General features: G+C 43.6%; 1 protein-coding gene across 6 annotated transcripts in view; it reads left to right on the forward strand.

Annotated features, from left to right (window-relative positions):
• Positions 1–24,668, forward strand: part of IFT22 (intraflagellar transport 22) — a 245,641-nt gene that overhangs the window by 172,997 nt on the left and 47,976 nt on the right. For all 6 annotated transcript variants that reach the window (XM_078679352.1, XM_078679351.1, XM_078679355.1 and 3 more), the window contains one exon: positions 7,650–7,852. In XM_078679352.1, the coding sequence (XP_078535478.1) occupies positions 7,650–7,852 (203 nt within the window). The remainder of the gene's footprint in view (positions 1–7,649; positions 7,853–24,668) is intronic.

Genomic DNA, 24,668 nt, shown 5'->3' on the forward strand with positions numbered 1-24,668 from the left:
TGCTCAGATACCCGATGTCTCGGAAATGCCTGTGCAGGTTGGTATACATAGGAAAGTCTGAAAGAAAGATGAACACCAGGTTCAATGAACATAAAAGTATTATTCGCACCAAAAACATGAAATCTGTTAATGCCAGCCATTTCTTAGAGCATGGTCATAACATTTGTCTTACTGAAATTTCTAATTTTGGAAGTTGTTGAGAGAAGGGAAGAAAAAAACAATAATAAAAGCCTGTTACAAAGAGAGAACTTTTGGATTAAGTGCTTGACCGCATTGAGACCTAGTGGCCTTAATGACAGAATCGAATACATGTGCTATTTGTGATTTGTAGGGTGCATTACAGTGGTTGACTACAGGAATTTTCAGACTATGCTATTTACATGTCTCCGGTTTAACATTGATTAACTATTCTTTTCATTTTATTTTATTTTATTTTGATGTTATCATGCACACAGGATGTACTTTTTTTGCATATGTTTTGGTCATCGAATCCGTGGAACTATGTGTTCTCGGACAACATTGTATAATACATTCACTTTATGGTCCTTAGGGATGAGGCAAGATGGCCCCCGTCATTACATTTGGGTTTACTATGATTACCAGGATGTTATACAGCGGGTGGTATCCTGATCACGAAGCTATGTAATGCACTAGTTGCTGTGTTTTGTTATGTTTCATTACCTTTCTCACTGTTCACATAGGACATATATTTCACGTATTATTGTGTCACTCATTATGTGGTTAGCCTGTTTTCACTTGATAACAATACTAATCTTTCACGCCTTGTACATCTTCAACATTGCGCTTAAGCTTTAGACATCTCGGAAGATAGCTCCCACCACTGCATGCTAGTCAATCGTTGTTTCTATACCAGAAGCGTTTTAGATGCGGTCTAAGAATGGGAAAACGGGAAACACTCGGAAAACACTCGGAAGAGGTTCACGCCGGATGGCCTGAAATGTAAGTGATGGATGGGCACACATAATTTGTGCGGTTGCAATTGAGATGTTGGGATATTGTTGATGGTCTTCAGGATGTATTGACATTAAATTAGGATTTATAACGTGCACTAATACCCAGAGGTGTCTAGGCACGGTGGCTCAAATCTGAGGTGAGAGCCTGCACGAAGAAGACGAGAAGAATGACCACTATTTGTTAAACAGCAGGGGTTTTTATGTATTTGTGGAAAGACAGGAGGTTGTTTTCTGTATTCAGTCCTATTGGTAGTGAGTTCCACATCTTCACTGTCCCTGCCACGAATCTTGTCCACCCCCCCCCCCCACCCCCCCAAGTTGCCATTTTAACTTTAGAGACTGCAAGACTGGCTGAAGTTGCAGAACGAAGCTCCCTACCAGGGAGATACAACTGAAATTTGTGTGCCAGGAAATCTAGTCCGAGTCCATGGAGTGCCTTAAAGGCAGTACAGAGGGCCTTGAATTCGATCCTTCTTTTTACCGGTAGCCAGTGCAAGAAGGGTAAGGCATGTGCTACCAATTGCTGTTTAGGTATATTGAGCAGCAGATTGGCTGCTACATTTTGTAGGACCTGCATTTTGTTGAGGAGATGCATACGTATGTTAAGGAACAGCCTGTTGCAATAGTAGAATCTGGACAGTCTGAGCGCTGTGACCACTTCTTTCTCAAGCTCTAGCTGAATGAAAGGAAGGACTTTCTGATGGTTTTAATCAAAAACAAGCAAGAGGAGGTGATTTCGTTAATTTGCCCATCAAAGGATAGTTTGGACTAAAAAATGACTCCAAGGTTATTCACTTTATTGGCCAGAGTGGGAGTTTTGCCCATTTCCTGTGGCCACCATTTAGGTCCCCAGAAAGAGGTATAATTTCCAAAAAGAAGCACATCGGTTTTCCCTTCGTTCAGTTTGAGGCAATTTTGGGTCATCCACTGTCCAACCTTGCGCAGGCATTTTTGAAACCTTAATGCGGTGTCCGTGTGGTCTCCAGAGAAAGAGGCCACGATTTGTGTGTCATCAGCATATTACACTGTTATGAAGCCAAATTATTTTATGAGCAAGCAGAGGGGGGTAACATATAAGTTGAAAAGTGTTGGGCTCAATGAGGAGCCCTGTGGCACTCCACAGGGCAGGATGAACCAAAATGAGCTATGCCCGTCAAGCTCCACCCGCTGTTCTCTGTCAGTGAGAAAGGACTTTAGAAGGGCCAGAGCCTTGCCCCTGACTCCCCTGGAGAAAAGGCGCCTAACAAGCTGGTCGTGGTCAATCATGTGAAAGGCTGCCAAGAGGTCCAATAGGATCAGTGCTGCCTTACCGCCTTTATCAAGAACCTCTCTGATTTCCATGTTGACTTCTAAAGCTATACTGCGCACAATCAATAGCTTGTTGTCCCCTAAGAACTTGGTGAGTTCTGTGTTCATGGCCTTCTCGACGATCTTAGTGGGCAGTGAAGCTGCTAGATAGGCCGGTAGCTGTTCGCGTTTTGACAGTCCAAGTTAGGTTTTTTCCAATAACGGAAGAATGGATGCCTTCGTCCAATCAGTAGTGAAATATCCAGCAGAAAACATCTGATTGAAGATCCCCGTAAGGAAAAGGGCCGCAGGCTCTGGAGCCAGATGGAAAATTTTAGGGGCAGGGGTCCCAAGGTGATCCTGATCCTGAGGATGCAATTTAACATTGGTAGTACTGCATGCTATCCACTTGGCAGTCTTTAAGAGGCACGGCGGTTTGTTCAAATCCACGTTTGAATCTGTTAATTGCACGGTAGACTGCTTTCAGTTCTTTGTTCACTGGCATGAGGTGAAAGTCACTGTTATGATCATTCACTTAATATTCATGCGAGAGGCAAGGTGATTAGTTTTTTTAAAATTCTATGGGACTCACACGGAGACGTATAAGAACTTTAATTTATTGATATGCATGAGTTAGGAGTCACCGTCACGTTTACGTTATCACGTGAGTACCATATATGTAGTCACATCACCTTGTTGGTTAGGTAGATAGCCCAAGAGATAGAGACTTGTTTCCTCATGTGTTATTATTTGTTTTACAGAATTGATATCCCCTGACGAAGGGCCATGGCCCAAAATGCATTGGGATGGAATAACGCAATATAAGTTTCATGGATGAAATTTATCATGAGAAGAATATGTTTTATTGAATGATTATGATTTGCAACTAGGTGGATGAAAAATGTATTCTGCCTTGGCACAATAAATATATAATTCCCGAATTAAACTCAAGTACCATAATTTCAAACAACCCCTGGATATTGTGGCATCTGATGAGCTGAAGGGGACAGTCCCTAATAGGGGACGCTGCTATTCAGAGTTCATGATTCTGCCATTAGGAAAAGACTGAAGAAGTATGGCCTTTGTAGAAGAGAAGCCATGACAAAACCCTGTCTCTGACAAAAGAACATTGCTGCATGTCTTAGGATTAATACATATCAAAACAACATATCCCGTGGGGAATATAAGGATACACACACCGCCAAATATGGTCCTCAAGGTAAATCTTTTTAGTATAAACCTTGTTGTAAATTAATTCACAATTTATGAATAGCTGTCCAGAACAAAGAAACACATAGACTATGTATACATTTAGTGATCAGGTCGTGACTGGTGACAAGGTGCTGTTCAAAATTAAAACAAATGACAAATAATCATACATGTAGGCAAAACATTAAATCATGAATGTCTACTATTGAATACAATTGTCACAACTGGATGAATTATTCCCTTGTTTTGTTGAGACTCTGTGTGGACGGATACACGAAAAGAACGTCGACGTTTCGACCCTATATAAATGTGCAGATTTGTATGCATCAGTGTCAGGTCTTCGTCGGGACTAAAAGGGAGAGGTAGGACAGCCTGAATATGCGTATATACTTCCTTGGGTCGGTCCTTCAAGGGGAGGGAGAATGTTAGCCGACAGCCTCAATAGTAATTCTTGGAGAAATGGATTCTTATTTCTTTGTATTAATCTATCTTCTACACCAGCCGGTGGAACGATCGGGGGGGGGGGGGGGGGGGGAGGGTGCTGCCGTAGTGATCACTTTGTGAAGAAACGAGGACGTCCGCGTCGCGCTGAATGGCCACCTGTCTTAGTTCCTTCATTGAGGAAACCCATTTCTTAGATCCTCACCAGGCGGGCTTTCGTCCAGCTCATTCTACAGAGTCTGTTGTTCTCTCTGTACTGGATGAGCTTAGAGGTGGTGCAGACACCAATTTCCCTCAGGCCCTGGTTCTCCTGGATTTGTCTGATGCCTTTGGCACGGTCGACCATACCATCTTGCTCGATCGCGTCAGGGGCGCGGGCATTCGGGGAACCGCCTTGGCATGGGTAACCTCATTCCTAGAAAACAGGCTCAAGGCGGTCCAGTTGGCTGGTTTCACTGCCCCCCCTCGTCCGGTCCCCTGTGGTGTTCCCAGGGATCGTCTTTCTCCTTTACTCTTTAATCTCTACATCCTTCCTCTCATCTCTGCTCTTCAGACACTGAACGTCACGGTGTTCAATTACGCCAATGACCTCCAACTCATCTTTAATCTCTCCTCCTCTGCTTCTGCTTTTAACGTTCAATCCACAATGCTCTTTATCAGGAACTGGATGAATTTTAGTCATCTTGAATTGAACCCCGATAAGACCGAGCTAGTACTCACGGGTGGCATCTCCAGCCCCTGGTCCTCTGCATTCTGGCCCCCCTCCTTGGGCCCCTCTCCCCCTCCCTCTACCTCCGTTGGGATAAGTGTCAGCTCTGATCTCTATGCATTCTCAAATTAGCGCTGTGGTATCATCTTGTTTCCTCAAGCTCTGTGTCATATGCAAGATCTCTCGCTTCTTCTCCACTGCAGCTCTGAAAATCATCCTACTAGCTATGATTGTATTGCGCCTGGACTACGGCAATGCGCTATATGCTGGGGCTCCCGCATACGAACTGCGCCGTCTCCAACTGATCCAGAATCAAGCTGCTCATCTAATCTTTAAACTGCCCAAGCATCATCACGCAACTCCAATACTAAAATCCTTACATTGGCTCCCTCTTTCTGAACGCTCTTTGTTCAAAATGGGATGCTTGATCTTTCAGGCCTTAGCAGACACCGGGCCAGCATTTCTAGCTTCAAAAATCACAGCTTATGTTCCTAACAGGGATCTGCGGTCCTCCTCCAAGCTTCTCTTGTGCGTCCCCCGATTTAGGAGAAAAAAACATGGCGGCATGAGGTTCTCCACCGTGGCCCCTGCCTTTTGGAATGCTCTTCCCTTCAGTATTAGGACAGCTGCTTCCTACTCGATCTTTCGCAGGGCTCTCAAGACCCAGCTTTTTTCACGCGCTTTCTCACAATAGGCGGCCTCCCTTTCTGCCTTTTCCGGTATGTCCGTCCTCAGCGCCAAGAAACCGATGGGTATACGAGCGCTTTATAAATGTTTTAACTTCAACTTCATAATCACTGGGTGATGTGAGAGACTGATATATTCTTCAGGTAAGTAAAGGGTAATGCTGGTACATGGGGTTCCTCACTGCTGAATCATGGAGTGCATTCCCTTTGTCTCACAACCCTACAGAATATTAGCTAATTTGGTTTTGGTTAATACTATGACAAAGTGAACCTTGTTTGTGGCAATTGGCACATGAGGTTGGATGTTTCTACTTTTAGGACTTTGGGGCACATGCATCATTCATACATTTTGCATTTCTTAATTTGCGACAATTACCGAATCGCAAATTAAGAATTGCAAAATGCTATGCATCATTTTTTTCGGTATTTATTTGTGATTCGGTAAAAATCGCAATTTTTACCGAATCGCAAATAAATACCGAATTCCTAACTGCTTTTTCGCAAATCCCATTGATTCCTATGGGCCGAAAGGCCCATAGGAGTCAATGGGAAGGCATTTACGAATTCGCAATTTGTTGATGCATTCCAAGGGTGTAGGGGGGGTCCAAAGGACCCCCCCTGCACCCCTGAAATGTATTTGAAAGGGCATGTTTCAAACACACATGTCCTAAGGACATGTGTGTCTGTAACATGACAGTGTAAAAAATGCATTTTTTTGCATTTTGAAAGATTTTCGCAAATTAACACGAGGGTCAACCTCGTGTTAATTTACACTTCCAATTTCAAAATTCAAATTTTTTTTTAAATTGATGCATTGCATTTAAGGAATCGCACAAATGCGATTCCTTAAATGCATTCGCATTTTTAAGAAATGCAAAAAAATGCGAATATTGAAAAAGTGTTTGATGCATCCTAAATACGTATTTAGGAAGTGCAAACGGCCGAATTTACCGATTCGCACCGTTTGCACTTCCTAAATAGGTTGATGCATGTGCCCCTTAGTGAGGAGTAGATGAAGGTCACATACTACTTATTATGTCAATTACTAAGAGGGTGAACTCTCCCACCTAAAGTACACATCAGGCTCTTTTTGTGTGGGTTGTTGTCCCTGCATTGGTCTAATGGGCATGTACAAAACAATCCATATTCATAAAAGACTACAGACAAAAAAAATAATTGTGAACTGAGAGGCTCAGGATTTTTACTGAGCCAGATCCTTGCCTCAGTCCATGTGGTGGATTGTTCAGTACTATTGATTTACATGCTTTGTACTTTCAATGTATGGCCCGTTGAATGCATTATGATAGCAAGGTGCTCCTTTTCCTTTCAATCACACCATTCTGTCTTTCACTAAGTAGTAGCTTATCTAAGATGGAAGTGAATTGACGTGTATCCTTCCTTAGACAAATCGCTGATAAAAGCTTCCTCCCTCCAGAGGCCAAAAGACCACTCAAGATTGTGTTGCCTTTCCTCCACAACCCCAGTTTGCATATTAAAGAAGCCTATCTATCTGCAACACTAATAGTGGGAAATGCAAAAAGAACAATTGATGGACAGAATGCAGAATGATGTCGTATATTCACCCCAGTACAGAGATCTGAGCCTAAATCCATTGTTCTTTTGCTCCCCATGCTAGTTCAGTTTGAACCCAGCCATATGCAAATCAGTCTTGACTCTGCGCCCAATCGGAACAGTCAAGCTCGAACTGCCAGGCCAGGTCCTCACTGGACTGGAAACAAGCATCCAAGGATTGGTTTCGGGGTTTTACCCCTCATCAGCCAGGATAGCTTGATTCCAGTGGCATGGAGAGCACGGGACCCACGTCTGGGCATAGCTATCCCACTCGGGGTGACAAAACTAAAAAGAACAATTTCAAGGACAGAATGCAGAACAATATCCTACATTCACCCCATTACAAAGATCTGGGCCATAATCCATGTTTCCAAGAGTCTCGTTGCTTTATGCATGCTGGAACTGCTCTTCCAGGTTTGTGTGGGAGAGGCTGCTCCTTCTTGCCTGCCTTTCCGACAAGTGGAGAGAGGATACAGTCATTCATATCTTCTGGTATATAAACTGACTGTGTGTGGTAATCAGAAGAAACCAACTACATGCTGGTGTGCTTTTTTATATTTGGGATCAAAATGTATTCCTGACAACCATCCTCTTGGACAATGGGTCATTGCATAACATTTGGATTGTTAGACAGAGAATGACTGAATCTTATTTTATGTACTTATTTTAATTAAGTTTGAGGTTGAACACCTTTGACTCAACAGTACATTTGCATTCTAGTTGTTTTTGTTGTGAACTGCTAGCAGGAATTATTTCTGTACACTCTTCCAGGTTTGAAAGCTGTTGGCCAGCCATGATGAAGGATTCCCATGGAGTTGTTATTGTCTTTAACCCAGACCTGCCCAGCCACCTTAAAGAGTTAGAAGTGTGGTACTCATCCTTCGTGCATCAGCAGCGCTTGCAGGATAACCAGTGCCTTCTCCTTGCTCACCACAAACCAGGCTCTGGGGGTGACAAAGGGCGTCTAATGCTGGGTAAGCAAATAGAAGTCATGGACATCTGTAAGAAGGGCTATCTGTCTGTCTTGTCTGTTTGTCCGTGTGTGTATCTGTCTATCGATCTGTCTAATTGTGTGTGTATATATATATATATATATATATATATATATAGCCAATTAGACATATATATGTATATAGCCAATTAGACATATATATGTAAGTATATACATACATATATATGCTATATTACTTGAATTTGTTGATTTATTGTTGAACTAATAACATCTTTCTTTTCCGAGAACAGCTGTTCAGACAAACACAAGACATGGCCATGGGCACTGCTTCGCCCCCAGTTATGCAAATCTTTTTGTGCGCTGGTGGGAGAAGCAGGTGGACTGGTCAGATGCCAATGCGTAATGGACCAGTAGACTGGTCAGCTAGAAACGGTATATTGATTATTTATTCCTCATATACAACGGGACAGAGGAGTCAGCTTGAGACTTTGTCGCAATATTGAACACTAATGATTTTAACCTGAAATTCACTGGAGAAGTGAGCAAGACGACAGTGAACTTTCTAGATTTCCAGATCTTTGTATCTGATGGGAGACTTTGTACCATCATACACAGAAAGCCTACAGCGGGTACCTGCGTTTTACATGCTAGCAGTTGTCATCTGGACAAACTAATTAATAGTATTCCATATGGTGAACTGTTGCGGATAAAAATTAATTGCACCAGAGAGTGTGATTTCCAGGCAGCAGCAGTGGAGAGTTCAGCCAGATTTCCAATACGGGGTTTCTCTAGAGAGGTTTGATCGAGTGCCAAGAAGAAAGTAGACACTAAATCTAGAACAGAACTGATTAGTGGGATATCCATCATCAGACAGAAAAAAAAGCAAACCAGATTATCTCAATCTAACGATTGTAGGATGATCAAAAATTATTCCAACTAAGCCAATGATATAAGACAAGCATTGAGGAAAAGCTGGCATATCCGCAAATCATATACGATTATAGGGGAGGGTCTGGCTGGATCCCCTTGTTGTCATTCAAGAAGGCACGATCTTTGAAAGATCAGTTGGTGCAAAGTCACTATGCTAAGGAGAGCAGCAAGTCTTGTTTTGGTCAGATAAAAGGTTTATTCGCCTGCAAAAGGTGCAATGCATGTAAGACCAGTCATAAGGTTCTGTCATATGAGGTACCTGGACTGAAAACTGCGAGAAAAATAGGGAAATTCATGAACTGTAATACCAGCCACACGGTATACTGTTTAGTATGTCCGTGTTTTGCGGAGGTACATTGGCAGTACCATACATTCCACCAAAATATGGATTTTAGCACATCTTAGTGCCATTGCCACTAAAGATGCCACATATCCGGTGGCTCGACATTTCGAAAGCCATCATAGCAGCAATAGGGATCTGTTGTGTTATTTTTGCCTAGATCATGTTCCTGGCAACATCAGAGGTGGGCCAGACAACTGTAACTCCGGAGATTAGAGTCCAGATATATTATAGACATACAGACAAAAATGCCTTATGGACTTAATTGCAGGGAGGAATTAGCTATTCATCTTTAGGACTGCAGTGGTAGTTTCTGGATTGTAAATGTAAGTACAATGAAAATAGGTGTTTCTTCTCTTCTCTTTTCTTTTCTCTCTCTTCTCTCTCTTTATTTTTCTTTTTGTTGGTGGTGGAATTAGTATTCAATTGACTTATTGTGTTGTTTCGTTGTACATGGTCGGCACAGGATATGCCCATCTTCGGCTTAATTATGAATATTGTCCTGTATTGCCCATAACAATCGAATACTCAAAATGAGTTGTTAGTACATGTATAGTGAAGCCCATTCAGGGCGAGATGTTTTTTGCTCAACAATATGTAATTAGTAATGTTAACATGATCAAAAGAATATATTTTGCATGTTTAAAACGGCCGTAATGAAATTCGTACCATTGTGACAGTCCTTTGTTTGTTTTGATACTATTCAAACCACTGATGAATTGTGTATTTAAATGACGCTGCCGGTTGAGATTGAAAAAGGCAGTCGCCGAAACGCGTCTTGTGTGCTAATAACCCCAATAAAATATGGGTTACAAGCTCCCGTGAGTGCTGTACTTTGTAATTTGCAGCTGGAACAATATATATATATATATATAGATATATATATATATATATATATAGATATATATATATATATATATATATCTATATATATATATATATATTTATATATCTATATCTATATCTATACATATATATATACATACATATATATATATATATCTATATATATCTATCTATCTAGCTATATATATATATATATATATATATATACATATACATACATATATACATATATATATTTACTTAACAAGTACGCCACACTCAGGAGTCTTGAGTTCAAGTTGCTTTATTCTTTATACATATTGGTACATAATAGCCCCTCAGGGTACTAATAACCGTAGAATTGAGATAAAAATATTTCATGTACAAGTGTTACCCAACAATAAAGTGGACGAAAATGAGATCACTCATTTAAAGCATGTTCTATACAAAGAAGGGGCTGTGAATCTATGTCAAACACAAGCTGCAATATGGCGATTCACAATGATGAGAGAATGCCAATATGTATAAATACGTAAAAAAAAGTGGTTATAGATATATATATATATGCAGTAATCAGAATACTAACCTGTTTTCCCGTAACAATGTGAGAATGATCCTACTTTCTTTTGTGATAAATAATAATGGGCTGGAAGGGGGAGAGGTATAAAAACATGACGTAGCTAATTGTCAATCAACCGTGAGCAAGGCCGTGAGGCTGAAACGCGCTGGTGAAGGCAGACTGGCTCTGTATACGGAATAAAGCAACTTAAACTCCAGAGTGCGGCGTACTTGTTCAGTAAATAACAATCCTTGGTCACTGGTTCGGCCACATGTTCGCACCCGCTGTAGAGCGCGTTGTTTTGGAAGCACATTGTTTTATTAGTTCCTGTGTTTCCCATATTAGTCCCTGAGTCCTAAGATGATTTCCATCAGGTTGCGGCCAGCCAATCACAATGCGTCCTCTGCAGCTTGAAATATATACATTTTGAGCCTTATTTTTCTCCTAAACTACTGAACTGATTTTCACCAAATCACCATCTATCTCTGGCTTTCTGCCAAATTTGGTGTAATTCCTTTCAGCCGTTTTTGCGTGATCAATGTAGAATTTTTCTATGGCAAATAGCATGGGGATAGCATGTTCTGGGACCCCCCCACCCGTCCACCCCACACACATATTTTTTCTTGGCCCCAACTTGATAGATCACTCCAAAGTTTCTCAGGAAAAAAGCTTAGGTGGATAAGACTTTTTGGGAAAGTTTTGTAAAGATTTGTCAAACTGTGCCAAAGTCGTTATAAACCAAAACATCTCTATAGATTTTTGGCAGTAGTCAATCTGTAGTAATATTTAGGGTTAGCAGAGATAGGAATTCCTCAGATTTTTCACCATTAATAACTTCAAATTTGGCAGAATTGGAAATTATGGTGCACAGATGATCCTTTTGGGTACTAAAGGTAAGTAAGATTCGTTTTTTTTTTTAATTATAAGGCATTTTTACTTAGTGATATCTGTTGTTACTGTATTTTTAATTACATTTTTCTGTATTTAGTTGAAGTACCACAGTACATAGCGATGACAAATCATTATGTGATTGACTAGTGACTGCCTTTACAAATATTAAAGGCAGCCATATTGTTTTTAGGTACATTTTACCTGTGTTTAGAGTTTTGCCTTTCGATGTAGGTAAATATTAGGTTTGATATTTTTCCCTACCTATTGGCACTTTTTTGAAGTGGTAATCGGTAGGGAAAATATTTATACATTTCTATATTTTTTTTAGAAATGCACAGCGTTACTGCCTTGAAAGTACTTGGGTACCAAAAATACATTTTAATAAAGGTGGTAAAGTCAAAAAGCGCTGTAGTACCTTTTATATTACAAAAAAAAATAGTCTACCAGAGTAAATGTCCCATTTTTAACATAGTTAAATCTTCAGTAATAAGTCTACTCAGTATTGCGGTAATACTTAACAATTACTGCCCTACTTAATTATTTTTTTTAAATATGCAAGTCTGCCTAAGCTGTTGTAAAAATATATGGAAGATTATCAATACATTTCTCTACTTAGTAACACTTTAATAAAGTTATAATAGGTGAGGAATAACAATAAAACCTAGACCTGACCTATATCTAAGACCCTAACTCACAATACAGCTGACTGCTGAACGCAGCCAAAATGTGCTGAAAGCAAAATGGCTGCCTTTTACCTTTGGTAAAAACAGCCTTTAGCCAATCACATACTGGCTCATTATGCCCACGTACCATGGTACGTTGGAGAACTTTTGAGAGGTAAGAAACCAGGGGTCTTCCCTTAATGGTTTTTTGTTGGTTCCTACAGAAGTAAAAGTTTCTAAGAATTGTGGCCCAATTTGTGAATGCAAAAGCAAAAGGTGAGGGACAGAATGCAGAACAATGTCATACATTCCCCCCAGTACTGAGATCTGGGCTAAAATCCATCGTTTTTTTGCTCACCATGCCATTCCAGTTTGAACCCAGCCATATGCAAGCAGTCTTGACCCAGTGCCCCATGGGAACAGTCCAGCCCGAACTACCAAGCCTGGTCCTCCCTGGATTGGAAACAAACATCCTAGGACCGGTTTCGGGCGTTCACCCCTCATCAGCCTGGATAGCTTGATTCCAGTGGCATGGAGAGCACGGGACTCACGTCTGAGCATACCCGTCCCACTCGGGGTGACAAATACAAAAACAACAGTTGATGGCCAGAATGCAGAACAATGTCATATATTCACCCCAGTACAATTGAATGGGCAGATTTGAAGCATGGACAAAAAAATCTATTTACAGGGAGTCCAAAATGAACCAGAACTACTCTCCATTCCACTTGTTGGAACAGGGAACCTTTTTGGAGTAAGTACTGTCTTTGATCCAGACGCCTTAATGGTTCTCTGATTGTATTCTTCTGTGTTACACTTAAATTTATGTCTATGTCTGAGGTCTCAAACGGGTAACTTGGGAGATACTCGTTGCTCACCAGTACCCTGTAGTAGCGCCCTGAAGTGCATCCCAGTATAGTACATAATTCACAATGTATAGCCATGTCAAAGAATGCAGTGCTACACATCTCTGTATCCTTGGGGTGACCTCCAGCCAAACAATGGGAGGGCAACAGGCTTTCACACAAATACACTCTGGGAAAGCCTGCAATGCCTGCAACATGGCCACCTGTCTCCACTGTCAATTTAGCAAAGTCGCATAGAGACTGGTCACTTTGCATGCCCCACTCTATCATTCATACAGTGAGCATGAAAAGAATTACCGGCAGTAGCCATGGTGGAGTCGCTAGAGTGTGGGATTGCCAGGGACGAAGTGTGCGAAAACCATATGTTAGCCATCATGTAGCCGAGAAGAGCAAAGGCGGGATTGAGAGTGGAGACAGGTAATGGTCTTGCTAGTTTCAGTTGGTGAGAGTGTTGTCTAGCTACATGTATGAGTATTTCTTTAATTGTTTTTGTGCATATGTGCGCATTTATGTATGTGGTGTGATTGTGTCTGATATTGTGCCCTTACTTGAAAGATCCTGTCTCTTCCTGAAAGCCTTTCCTTGTGTCAGGGAACTAAAATATTACTAGGGCCCCCAATTGAAGGGGTTTATATTTCTGACATAATGTGGCATTGCCGTATTAAATCTTCATATGTGTTAGACATCCTTGAAATAATCCTGGCATATTGGCAGGCATCCTTGGCATATTGTGAGTATGCGTGGCCTAAGTGTGGCTATCTGTCACATCAATGGAATACTAATGTCCATGGCTGACATGATGTGGTGGTCTTAGCATTATGGTTAGCAGCAGTGGCATTGCATTGGGCTGCTTCCCAAGCACTGCTACAATGGTGATCAGTAGGAGTACCCACCACCGGTGCTGCAGCGCCTGGTGCACCCGCAGGCAGAGAGCTTCTACAGGTACCCTATGTATGGCTGCCAGAGGCTGGCCTGCACCAGGCTCCCTCCGGTTAATCACATTACACGGCTCGAGATTGACATAGGAGTGCTCATGTGCTCTGCCCTGTAGGACACTAGACTGGTCAGTTTGGGGGAGTTCTGCCTGTGCAGCTCTTTGGCGCCCGAGCTCCAATGCCCCTAAATCCTCAGCTGCCAAGCCTGAGACGGCAGGGCTCGTCTGGTAGCTGACTGTACATATGGAGGAAGACCGCGGCAGACCCAACAGCTGGGATAAGGATCACTGCCTGCTCCTAAGAACAGAAGAGCACAATAGAAGGGACCTACTTTTGTAGACATGTATTCTAATACGTCCTACCTAAAAATCTGAATCTGTCTTTCCCCTTGCATTTCAATCTAATTCAGATTTCCTTGTTTGTCTTAACTTTTTCTTTTGTTAACTGCATCGACCAATCAAAATTGTTGGCAACAGTTCTGTAGTCACTGTACATTGCATGGTTTAAAAACACTATTCTATCTAGTTATAGCAAATTAACTTTTATACATGTGATGCAACAGCTGTCTGTTTTTAATAATTGACATTTAATATCCTCAAGAAATTCTTGACCTGCAAAATGGTACTTCAGTTAATGCTGATGCTTTCTTGTATTGGAAATTGGGCGGGATGAACAATAGATTTGAACGTCTGGCTGTTACTTTGTTTCTTTCCAGAAGATCTATTAACCACAGCTATCTGGATACATGCACACAAACAAAAGGGGACCACCAAATCCAAAGGCCCTTCTCGAGCCATCCATTATCCTATGAGCCCTTTCCCTGGCACGTGCTGCTTAGGTTTGTGAGGTGCTGCAAAGTAATGATCAAGCAATGCTCCCTGTCACTGTGTTCACCGCCTGGACTCCACTCCTCCTATTCTGCTTGATATATATCTTAACATATGAGATTGCAGGATACCTGGATGGTACAATGGCGCTGAGCCATGAAAAGGGCACGTATTGGAGATAAGGTAGTGCCCCACTAGCCTCTGCTTGCCCCTGACTAAATCTGCTGGCTTTCTGTCCCTGGGCTGTCATCAGTGAAGAGAAAGAGTGTAGGATGGTATCAAGGGGGCATTTGCCCATCGGCCGCCTGCAGTGCCCATGCCTTTTTCCCATGATCTTGAAAACCTACATGAAAGAGCACAGAGAGAGTGTGAAGCGCACTGTGAGCCTGCCGACTTAGCGCTCTCCAACCTATCTATACCAGAAGTGCAGCAAGATTTAGCTTTGAAGAATAGGGGGTATTCTTAAAGTGCCTTAGATTTCATGGCCTCAGCTGCATATACTGGGTTGGCCTCCTCTGATTCTTCTACAGGTATCTGTTCAGTAGGGGCTCCCCCTTGCAGAGTCATTAAGGGCAGTGCTAAGGCTCATGTCCAAGTTAGCTGAAGCCCCCCTCCCAACTCCCCCCGACAGTTTTTTGGAGAGAGCTCTGGAGCTGCCATCCTATGCTTTGATTCTCTGTGGGCATTACAAGATCTTTCCACAAAGAAGGGGCGCGGTTTGCCCAAGCTCTACAGCCTGTCCTACTCGCTTTTTGACCCTCTGAGCCAGGACAGGAGAGTCGAGATGGGTTGCACCAGTATCTTTAGAAACATTTTATAGCTGCAGTACTAATAACAAGAGTGAAGTAATTAATATAAAATCAAATATCCATGGATTTTTTTTGAAGAAAGGAAAAGTGATAGTGAAGGTAAAGTTTCCTTGAGAAGCATTTGTATTCACAATTTTCTCGGGTTATTAATGCTCTCCCTCTCATTTGCCAGCCATCAGTCAAGAAAACGGATGGGATGAAACCAGTGCATTGATCTAGAAAAATAGTCTAATAAATGTGATTGGACCAGTGCAGACCTAGACTGATCCCAGGTATTCAGCAAACCCTATGTGCATTCAAACGCGAGAGCCCAAATAAGATTAAAGCCTGCCTCCCGCCTCCTAGAAATGACTATTTCAGAAGTGGTCATGGGTGGTGCTCCGACTGCCATTCTTGCAAGATCGAGCAGATGGTGACTTGCAATGTCTCACACCTTCGTCATCACAAGAGAAGTAGACGTGGGCCAAGCTATATCAGAAAATGCATGTAATATGCCAGTTTCTCCACTCTTTGGAAACTATAACCGCCAGAGTTGCTCATAGGCTCTCCATACTGCCGACCAATGGGGTCAAAATTGCAGCAGGACTGAAGAACTTGCAAGGGGTCACATCCCACCTGGCTGCAAATACAACACAAGAACTTAAACAAAATCCAGCGCTGTGCAGTTTATAGAGGGTCTATCACCAGATCTGCAGAATCTCATAAGAGCTTAATGTGGGTCTTGATTCCCTGAGGACCTAATCATGGGATATAGAAACAACTGACCAGTCTCCGTCTGTTATCGTGAGACAGTTGATTTCGACTAAACACATGCATTGCCTCTGAATTTTGTCAGAGTATAGTCTAGAACTACATACAGGACAAAACAGAGGGTACTACTTTATGTTGGCACAAAGTCCGAGTATATTGCTTCATGGGTGAGGAAGGTAGCTCCCCAGGCTCTGCCCTTAATTTACTCTTCAAACAGTGAACTAATTGAGTGTATCTCCAGAGTTGAATTGGGCCCTATCCTTATTCTACATAAAGGGAGGAAACAATTTGTTGATTTCTCCGTCTACCTATAGCCCTCTGTCACCTAGCCTCCACAGTCCATTGGAGGGTCAGTTACACCAGTAGACTGCCTGGCCATTCATTTGCAAGCTACATTATTCTAGAGCCGGGCACTCGAATAAGCAAAGGCACAAATGTTCCGTCTTATTTATCTCAGTCAAGGATATGACCATAGCTTGGATAATCAAGGTTGAGAGGAATGGCAGCATGCAATATAGCATGTCTACGTCGTCCACATCTTGAAGGGCTGTGCTTTCCCCTACATAAGCAATGGATGAGATCAAGATTGTAGGTGTCGGGTTGACTGACTGTGAGAGCTGGTGATCCAGAAACTTAAGATTCAGTGGTAGGTAACCTGTGTCTGTGAAAACACAATTTCTGAAAGGAAATATACAGTCCACACACAGACGTGGTATGCAATAAATGGCAACGACAAAAGCAGTGATTGGGCAATAATTTATTGAGCGGCGTTGCATGCCAGCAAATTGGGACTGCTAGCCCGGACCATCTGCCTTGAGTAGGCCGTGGACTGCTATGCTTTGGTTCCCTGAAAGAGTCAAGTGCTACAAAGGGGTACTTTTTGTGTCCAGTAATCAGGGCCACTGGAATTATGGGATTTTGTGGCGTTTTTTGCATTTGCCACATAATCCATCATTTACTGCATAATTAACGGACTTTAACAAAAAAAAAGTTTCTTGCTCAAACGATTGAAAAGATTGTAAAAACGCAGCGACACGTGGTGTCGTGAAGTGGCGGGCCCTTTGCAAAGGTTGTCTGATCACCGTTCTGTTGCTTATTGCTAGAATCGGGTCTGAAACTGCTACTAATGAGGTGCAACCAATAACGAGACCGTGTTAACAAGTGTAAAAATTACAATTTCATTAAGTAATACTATCACAAAATTTGCCGCCCCTGCTGCATCATTTACCCAGCCCTGCTGCCTAAATTGTCTCTTCCTCTAATAAGACAATTGCAGTCCTATAACTTGTGACCAACTCACATCCCTCACAACTAATAACCCAATTTCCTACAGATATATTCTCCAAATTATTCTATAGAATTGGTAGGTTTGAATATAGTTAATAACTTAAACATTTTAGTTATGTTTGATCAATTATCTCTTTTAAAATGCAATTCAATATCTGATGGTCCGCGTGCTAGTGGTAGCAGGGACTTTCTAAAAGTATCCCCAGCCTCATCCTTTATCCGCATTGGGTGGAGGGACTTTGAAGGTTATTTGACCCCTCGCGCTCCTTACTTTGACACTTTCTTCCATCCAGGATGTGAGTGAAAAAAGGAACATTACTGACGGCCTATCACACAGCAGTGATGTAAACATGATGTATGTCTTTGTTCTCTAGGGAAGTAATATATTCCCCTGTTTGCCAAAGCCTGCCCCCCCCCTCTACCCCCCCCTCCCTCTACCCCCCCCTCTGCCCGACACACATAGCTCACTTGAACGCCCCTCCCCCGGCCGGCTCCCCAGTTTGAAGAGCTCTGAATAGCTTTTTCCCAAGTGTCTTCACCTCAAAGCTTGGATGTCAGTGCAGACGGCAGTGTAGTGCTTTGTAACCCTTTGAGGGGAGGCGGAGCAATGATCCACACACCTCCTCTTGATGTGGAGGCGAGAGATTGCTTTTTTCTGACTTCTTTCAATGGAGTGTTCTTGATTTCATCGCAAGAAAGAAGGATGGACGGGAGAAGCAGCCTCATTCCTATAATGGAAATAGTTTGTTTCGCCACTGAGTGGCGTTGTTGCTTATAGTTGTAAGAAATCAGTTCGTTTTTCTTACGTCCCTTACCTGAGAATGGTGCTGTACTTGTCACAGTTCTAAGGAGGAGACACCTGCCATGTACCCAGTGAAAATTCGCTTTTTAGGCACAGACGAGAGGCGGTTCCTCCGCTATGGCGGAAGAGCGTCGCCCCACTGCTTTCTCGCAGTGCGGGAAGCAAAAACATAAAATGCTAATACCTTTTTAGTACCATTTTATGTTTGTGTTGCGGGTGGGTGAACGAGGCTGCTCTGCTCTCCGAGCAGGGCAGAGGAGGAGTGGTGTGCCCACTCCTGAGTGCGCAAATACTGTTTGGTCGGGCCTCTCCGCCATCCAAAACAGTCATGCGCACTCTGCTCTTTGCCATGCAGGCTGAAATACAGCCTGCGTGGAGAACATGCCCACCCCTCAAACCCCTGGCTGAGCGCCGTGTTACGGTGCTTCAGACCGAGCCCAACGCCGCTTGCAGCTTTGTGATTGGCTTAAGGGAGGGAGCCTGGCTGCCAGCTTCTGGTTCCTGTTGGAGGCTGGAGATCAGGAGCTGAGAAGACACAGGATCTGGCCTCAAGGTAGGTTTAAAATAGTTGTAAAAAAATTATGACACCAAACATTCCCCCCACCCGAGAGCCATGCTGGCTGCCCCACTCGCAAGCCATGCCGGCCGCAACTGCGAACAATGTGTTGAATGTGATGAGTGACTGAACTATGCCGGGTTCAGTTGTTCTCTAGTGCTTGCCCTGCGCATATTGACGCACACGTGCCATTGGGTATGTGGCACGCTTTACAAAATACCAAATATCACGCATGGTACATATGCACAGACTGGATGTAGCTGTCCAGCACGGTATCAGAAATCGAGGGATGTATGTAGCTGGATTTCTACTTCTCTTGTGATGGCGAAGGTCTGCATGCTGACCGGGTCGGATTGGGATCACAATTAGGCCAGAGCAGTCTAAACAAGCATTTGCAATGCAATAGGTCTCGCATTAGGAAAGTTTGAGCTATTGGTATTGTAAATGACACATTTTTTATTTATGTTTTGTTTTTGAAAATAGCGAAATTAATAGCTTTGTCATTTACAATGCCAATAGTTATAACTTTCGCAAATGTGACACCTATAGCATTTGTAATGCAATATGTGTTGTATTTACGTGACTTACACATATTGATATTGCAAATAACAATGCCTTTTAATTTTTTTTCAATAATTAATACTTAAATGAAAGTTATTGTAATTTATAGTGAACTTTGCCCTGAGGTCCTGTAACGGGCGCACCCCATCCGATACCCCTTCAGATTTGTGGCTTCTGACCCAGATGACATCATAGGATATAATTGTCATGGCATCATTGTGGCCAGCCTTAACCTCACTTAACCCAGTGTCATTTACAGCATCGTGACAAGCAGTTTCAAAACACTGGACAGTCTTCAGTTGGTTGCTGGTCATGCTCATCCCATCGCATACAGTTTTTACCTAATGGGCTACAATCAAGAGATTTCCTAAAAGAAACAAGGGGGCTTCATTAAATAAGTATACTATTGGGGTTCAAAAAAAGTAGTAGCCACCTCTTTGACTAAGTGGGGAAGGTACTCTATAGGTTACATATCTTTTTTGCTTCCTGAGATCATGCTATGTAATGCAACGTTTATCTCTTGTGTATATGTAAAGCGCTCTGATACCCACGGGTCAAGCTAGCGCTATATAAAACTTTTAAAATAAAAATAAAAATTCCCAGCATCTCCAAACCCCATAACAGCATTTCTCGCTCCTCCAGTATGACAAGCCCCCTCCTGCGCTCCCTTGTCCCGAATGATGGTCTGCAGCTCCCGGATCTGGTCGTTGATGGGCAGCACCTTGAGCTGGGGCCCGATCTGCTGTGCCAGGAGCTGCTCCTCCTGCTCCTGCTGGGCGGCGCTGCTCCCATTGTCCTCGCTCCCGTCGCTGCTGGCGGGGGACGACCCGGTGCTGCCGCCTGCATCCCGGACGTCGTTCTCTACTGACTCCGCAAATCGCAGCTGCTTGCGGGCAGCGGGTTCTGCGGGCCCCGAGGCTGGCTGCTGGTTCTGGCAGGGCATGGTCACGGCGGGGGCGGGGCTGCTGTCAGAACAGCGCGGTGGATCCGCGGCCATGCGCCGGGCCGCCGGTGTTAGTACGGAGAGCAGCGGCGTGTCTAGCAGCATAGACATCGAGGACGGACACGCCAGGGTGCCCAGAACCAGCTCTGAGCGAACGTGGCGGCGATCTTTGAAAGGAGGGTTTCACGTCTCTGTTGAAACAGAACTATTCTTGAGCGGCCATCTTGGTGTGAGCGATTGACTGTTCAGTACATTGCAGTAATGTATACTTTAGTGCTGTTTGTCTATTTTAAATGTTCCAACGCTATGAGAAATGTATGCACTATATAACTAAAGATATCTGGATATACACGGAAGACTTTATCCTACCCACTTTAAAAACATAGTGGGGACGTTGTATTTATTTATTTATTTTGTGTTCTTGTATAGCGCAGGATGTCAATCCTCGAAAGGATATCTCCGCGCTTATGCATATCCACAGAGAGCCAGAATGCCCTTTGCTATGCAGAGGGATGAAGAGAAAGGCCTAGCGGGCGACAAATAAAAAGGTTTTCAGGGACTTTTTAAAAGAAAGAAAATTGGCTGTATTTTTAAGAGCAGGGGCCAATGAGTTCCAGAGAGTAGGGCCTTTGTACGACAGGGCTCGCCCTCCCTGTCTTGCTTTTTTTATCCTGGAAACCTGGAGTTGTTGCTGGCTGCTAGAACGCAGGGTTCGGCTGGGTGTGTATGGTATGAATATTTCTTTTAAATATTTAGGTCCATTGCCAAACAGACATCTGTGAATTGTGCAGCAGATTTTAAATTTCACACGCTGTCTAATTGGCAACCAATGGAGTTTGGTCAGGAGGGGTAATGAAACAGACCTTGGCGGTGCGTTGAGAACTAGTCTCGCGGCGGTGTTCTGGACCACCTGTAGTCTCTGTAATTGTTCTTCATTTGCCGAGATCAACGGGCCATTACAATAGTCCAGCCTACTTATGACCAAGGCCTGGACGAGTGTCTTTCTGTAGGAATCAGATAGAAATGGGAAGACTCGTCGTAACAAATTAATAGCCTGGAAGCAGGAGCCTGCTACTTGATTGGTGTGCTCTTTGAACAGGAGTGTTTTGTCCAAGCGCACACCCAGATTTTTTACAGTCTGTTTGGGGCTTGGAGTTGGTCCCAAATCCAAAGGCCACCAGTCTGGGGACCACAAAAGTGAGGCCTCCCCAAACAGCATTACTTCAGTCTTGCCCACATTACACTGGAGGCGATTCGTAGCCATCCAGTGAGATATTGCCCTCATTCCGTTCGCAAAAGATCTTTTTTTTGCGGGCGTAAGAGTCTTAAAAGGGAACAAAAGCTGCGTGTCGTCAGCGTACGACACGGGGGTGAACCCATAAGATCTTACAATATCCGCCAAGGGGGCCACATACACGTTGAAAAGGGTTGGGCTTAGGCAAGAGCCCTGTGGCACTCCCTTGGTGAGCTCCCTTGAGATAGAATGGTGGGAGCCCAGTCTTACCTCTTGTTGACGCTCCGAAAGAAAGCTTTCCAGCCAGGAAAGAGCCACCCCCTCCACTCCTCTCTCCCTCAGACGACCGAGAAGTATCTCGTGGGACACAGTGTCGAAGGCAGCGGATAGATCCAACAGCACTAGAATCATTGAATTTCCTCCATCCAGTGACATCTTGATGTTATTAGTCACTGAAAGGAGGGCAGATTCCGTGCTGTGATTGGGCCTAAACCCAGATTGAGAGGGGTCTAGGCCCTCCGCTGCCTCGATCTATTTGGACAAGTGAGTGTTTACATGTCTCTCGGTCATCTTCCCGAGAAAGGGTAGAAGGGAGATGGGTCTAAGGTTGGAAAGATCAGTCCATGGAATGGCTGCATTCTTTCGGATGGGGTTCACCACTGCTTTTTTCCATTCCACAGGCACTGATACTTCCATGAGAGAGTGATTGATCAGTGTTAAAATGTGGGGCTTGAGCAGCTTTTGTAAAGAGGCAGTTATTTTAGCTGGTAAAAGATCATCTGGAGATCCAGATTTTATATGGCTCATAAGAAAGGTAAGATCTGAATCATTAACTGCTGGGAATGCCGTGAGTGTGGTTTTACTCCGTATGGGCAAAATGGAGGGGGGGAAAGGGTTGTTATTATTTTCATTGGAGACCAGTAAAATGTTATCGTAAATCAAGTTAATTTTATTTTCAAAAAACAAGGAGATTTCGTCGCATAGATGTTGGGAAAAATCATCAGGGCTTTTGCATGCAATAGGATTTACAAATTCACGAAGGATTTTAAATAGTTCCTTAGATCGATTTCCCGCTTCTGTAAGTTGTTGAGAGAGGCTACTCTTCCGAGCAAGTTTGATGTTTTTGTAGTATTTTGTCTGAGCCTCCTGGTGTGCCTTCTTATTTCCTTCGGTTCGCGTTTTTCTCCCCTTCTTTTCCAACCTCCTACATTTTTGTTTTTCTGTTCTAAGCTCATCGGTGTACCATATTTCCTGTTTGGTGGCAGGGTATTGTTTGTGTAATTTTAGAGGTGCTATTTTATCAATTGCCTCTTTGTGGGAGATATTAAATTTAGTTATAACGGTCTCTATACTGTCTAACTCTGTGGGAGTGGGCTGCTTCCATACCTTTAGCAGTTCCTCAGCAGAGACTTTATGCCATTGTCGACGCCAGACAGTAGGGCATTTTTATTAGAGGGCTTCTCCGCCTTAGATATCGAAAATTCCACAATAAGGTGGTCAGACCAAAGTACCTGAGCTGGGGAAAGGCATTTTATTTTGGGAAAATTGGTGAAAATCAAATCGAGGAGATGGCCACCGGTATGGGTGGGTTCACGGTTTTGCAAAGTCAAACCGAGGGAGGATAGTTCTGAAATCAGGGAAATTGTTTCAGGAAGTGCGGGGTTATCAACGTGGATATTAAAATCGCCAAGAAGTATGAAGTCTTCTTTTGCTTTAAAATGCGGGGCCAAAAATTCCAATAGTGCAAGAGAGAAGCCTGTTGAGGGCCCCGGAGGGCGATAAATTAAGGCTCCTTTCCAAAATATATTAGTGGTATATTGCATTTTAAAAATTATAATCTCGAAGAGAGGGCTTTGTTTCTGTTCTAATATCGGGATCTTCAAGTGATCTTTATACACGATTGCTAGGCCGCCACCTATTTTCACTGGACGGTCCAGGTGGACAAACTTATAGCCTAGGGGAACCCCTACAGCAATAGCGGGAACCGTATAAGTTTTCAGCCAAGTTTCCATTAGGAAACAGAGGTCGGGTTGTGTAGTGTGTATTAAATCCCATACCTCTAGTTGATGTCTAGGTAGGGAGCGAACATTTAAGAGGAGGCCCTTTGTCCCCTTTGTCCCATTAGGTGGAGTTTGTTCCCTTTTTTCTGATCTCTCAGTGATATTTCTTATGTGAGAGGTTTGATATTTGGAATTTATGCAGGAGAAAGGGCCCTCAGGGCATGGCCAGGAATCTCTAAAGCAATCTGTAAGGGAGATTGGTCTAAGATGTAGCAGGGTTTGCGCCGAATACCTGATGTGCGGGGCCTTTGATGACATAATAATAGGCATGGGTGTAGGGTCAATAGTCCCTGGTCCCGTCCTGTCGCGGACAGGCGCAGACGGGCAGGACTCTGGCACGACTCCGGCGCAGGTCCGGCACGTCCGCAGTACGCGTCCGCTGCGCGGAGTCATGACCGTTCTTTTTAAAGCGCTGCTAGAGCGCGTGACCCGCCTGGCCCAACCCAATATGGCCGCAAAGGTCGGGATCCCAGCCCTCGGCGTCAATACTCGGCCGAGGGCGGTCCGGAGGCGGGGGGCGGGAAGGAACACAAAGCGCTTAGAAGCGCTAAGGAAGTCTCAAAACTCTAGCGCTTATTAATCAAGCGCTAAAATCACACAAAGTTAAAATACAAGTAAATTGCTAAAATCGTCAAAGGTACAGAGAGAGACCTCCCGGCTTCCGCCTCAGGAGGGAAAAGGCTGCTTCTGATGCAATTTAGCAATGCATGCTAATTTAGTCGGGGGTAATAAAGCATTACAACGGTCATAAAACGAGCATTGTGTAGCAAAAGACATCAGTCGGAAGGAATGTGGTTCTGGCTGGCTGACAGATAGCAAACGAGACCTGGTAGGGCGGAGGCTGCCCGCGCATGCGCGGCATTTCTCACTTTCATTCTGAAGAGCCCCGGTTAGAAATGCCGGGCAGCCCCCGCCTTACCAGGTCCGGCAGCTGAAGTCCCGTTGTGAAGAACATCGGAAAGGGGCTCCCATGCCTAAGGGGAGACGAGCCCGGTGAGTGG

The sequence above is a fragment of the Lissotriton helveticus genome, chromosome 3_1, assembly GCF_964261635.1.
Source record: "Lissotriton helveticus chromosome 3_1, aLisHel1.1, whole genome shotgun sequence".
In the NCBI taxonomy this organism is placed as follows: Eukaryota; Metazoa; Chordata; class Amphibia; order Caudata; family Salamandridae; genus Lissotriton; species Lissotriton helveticus.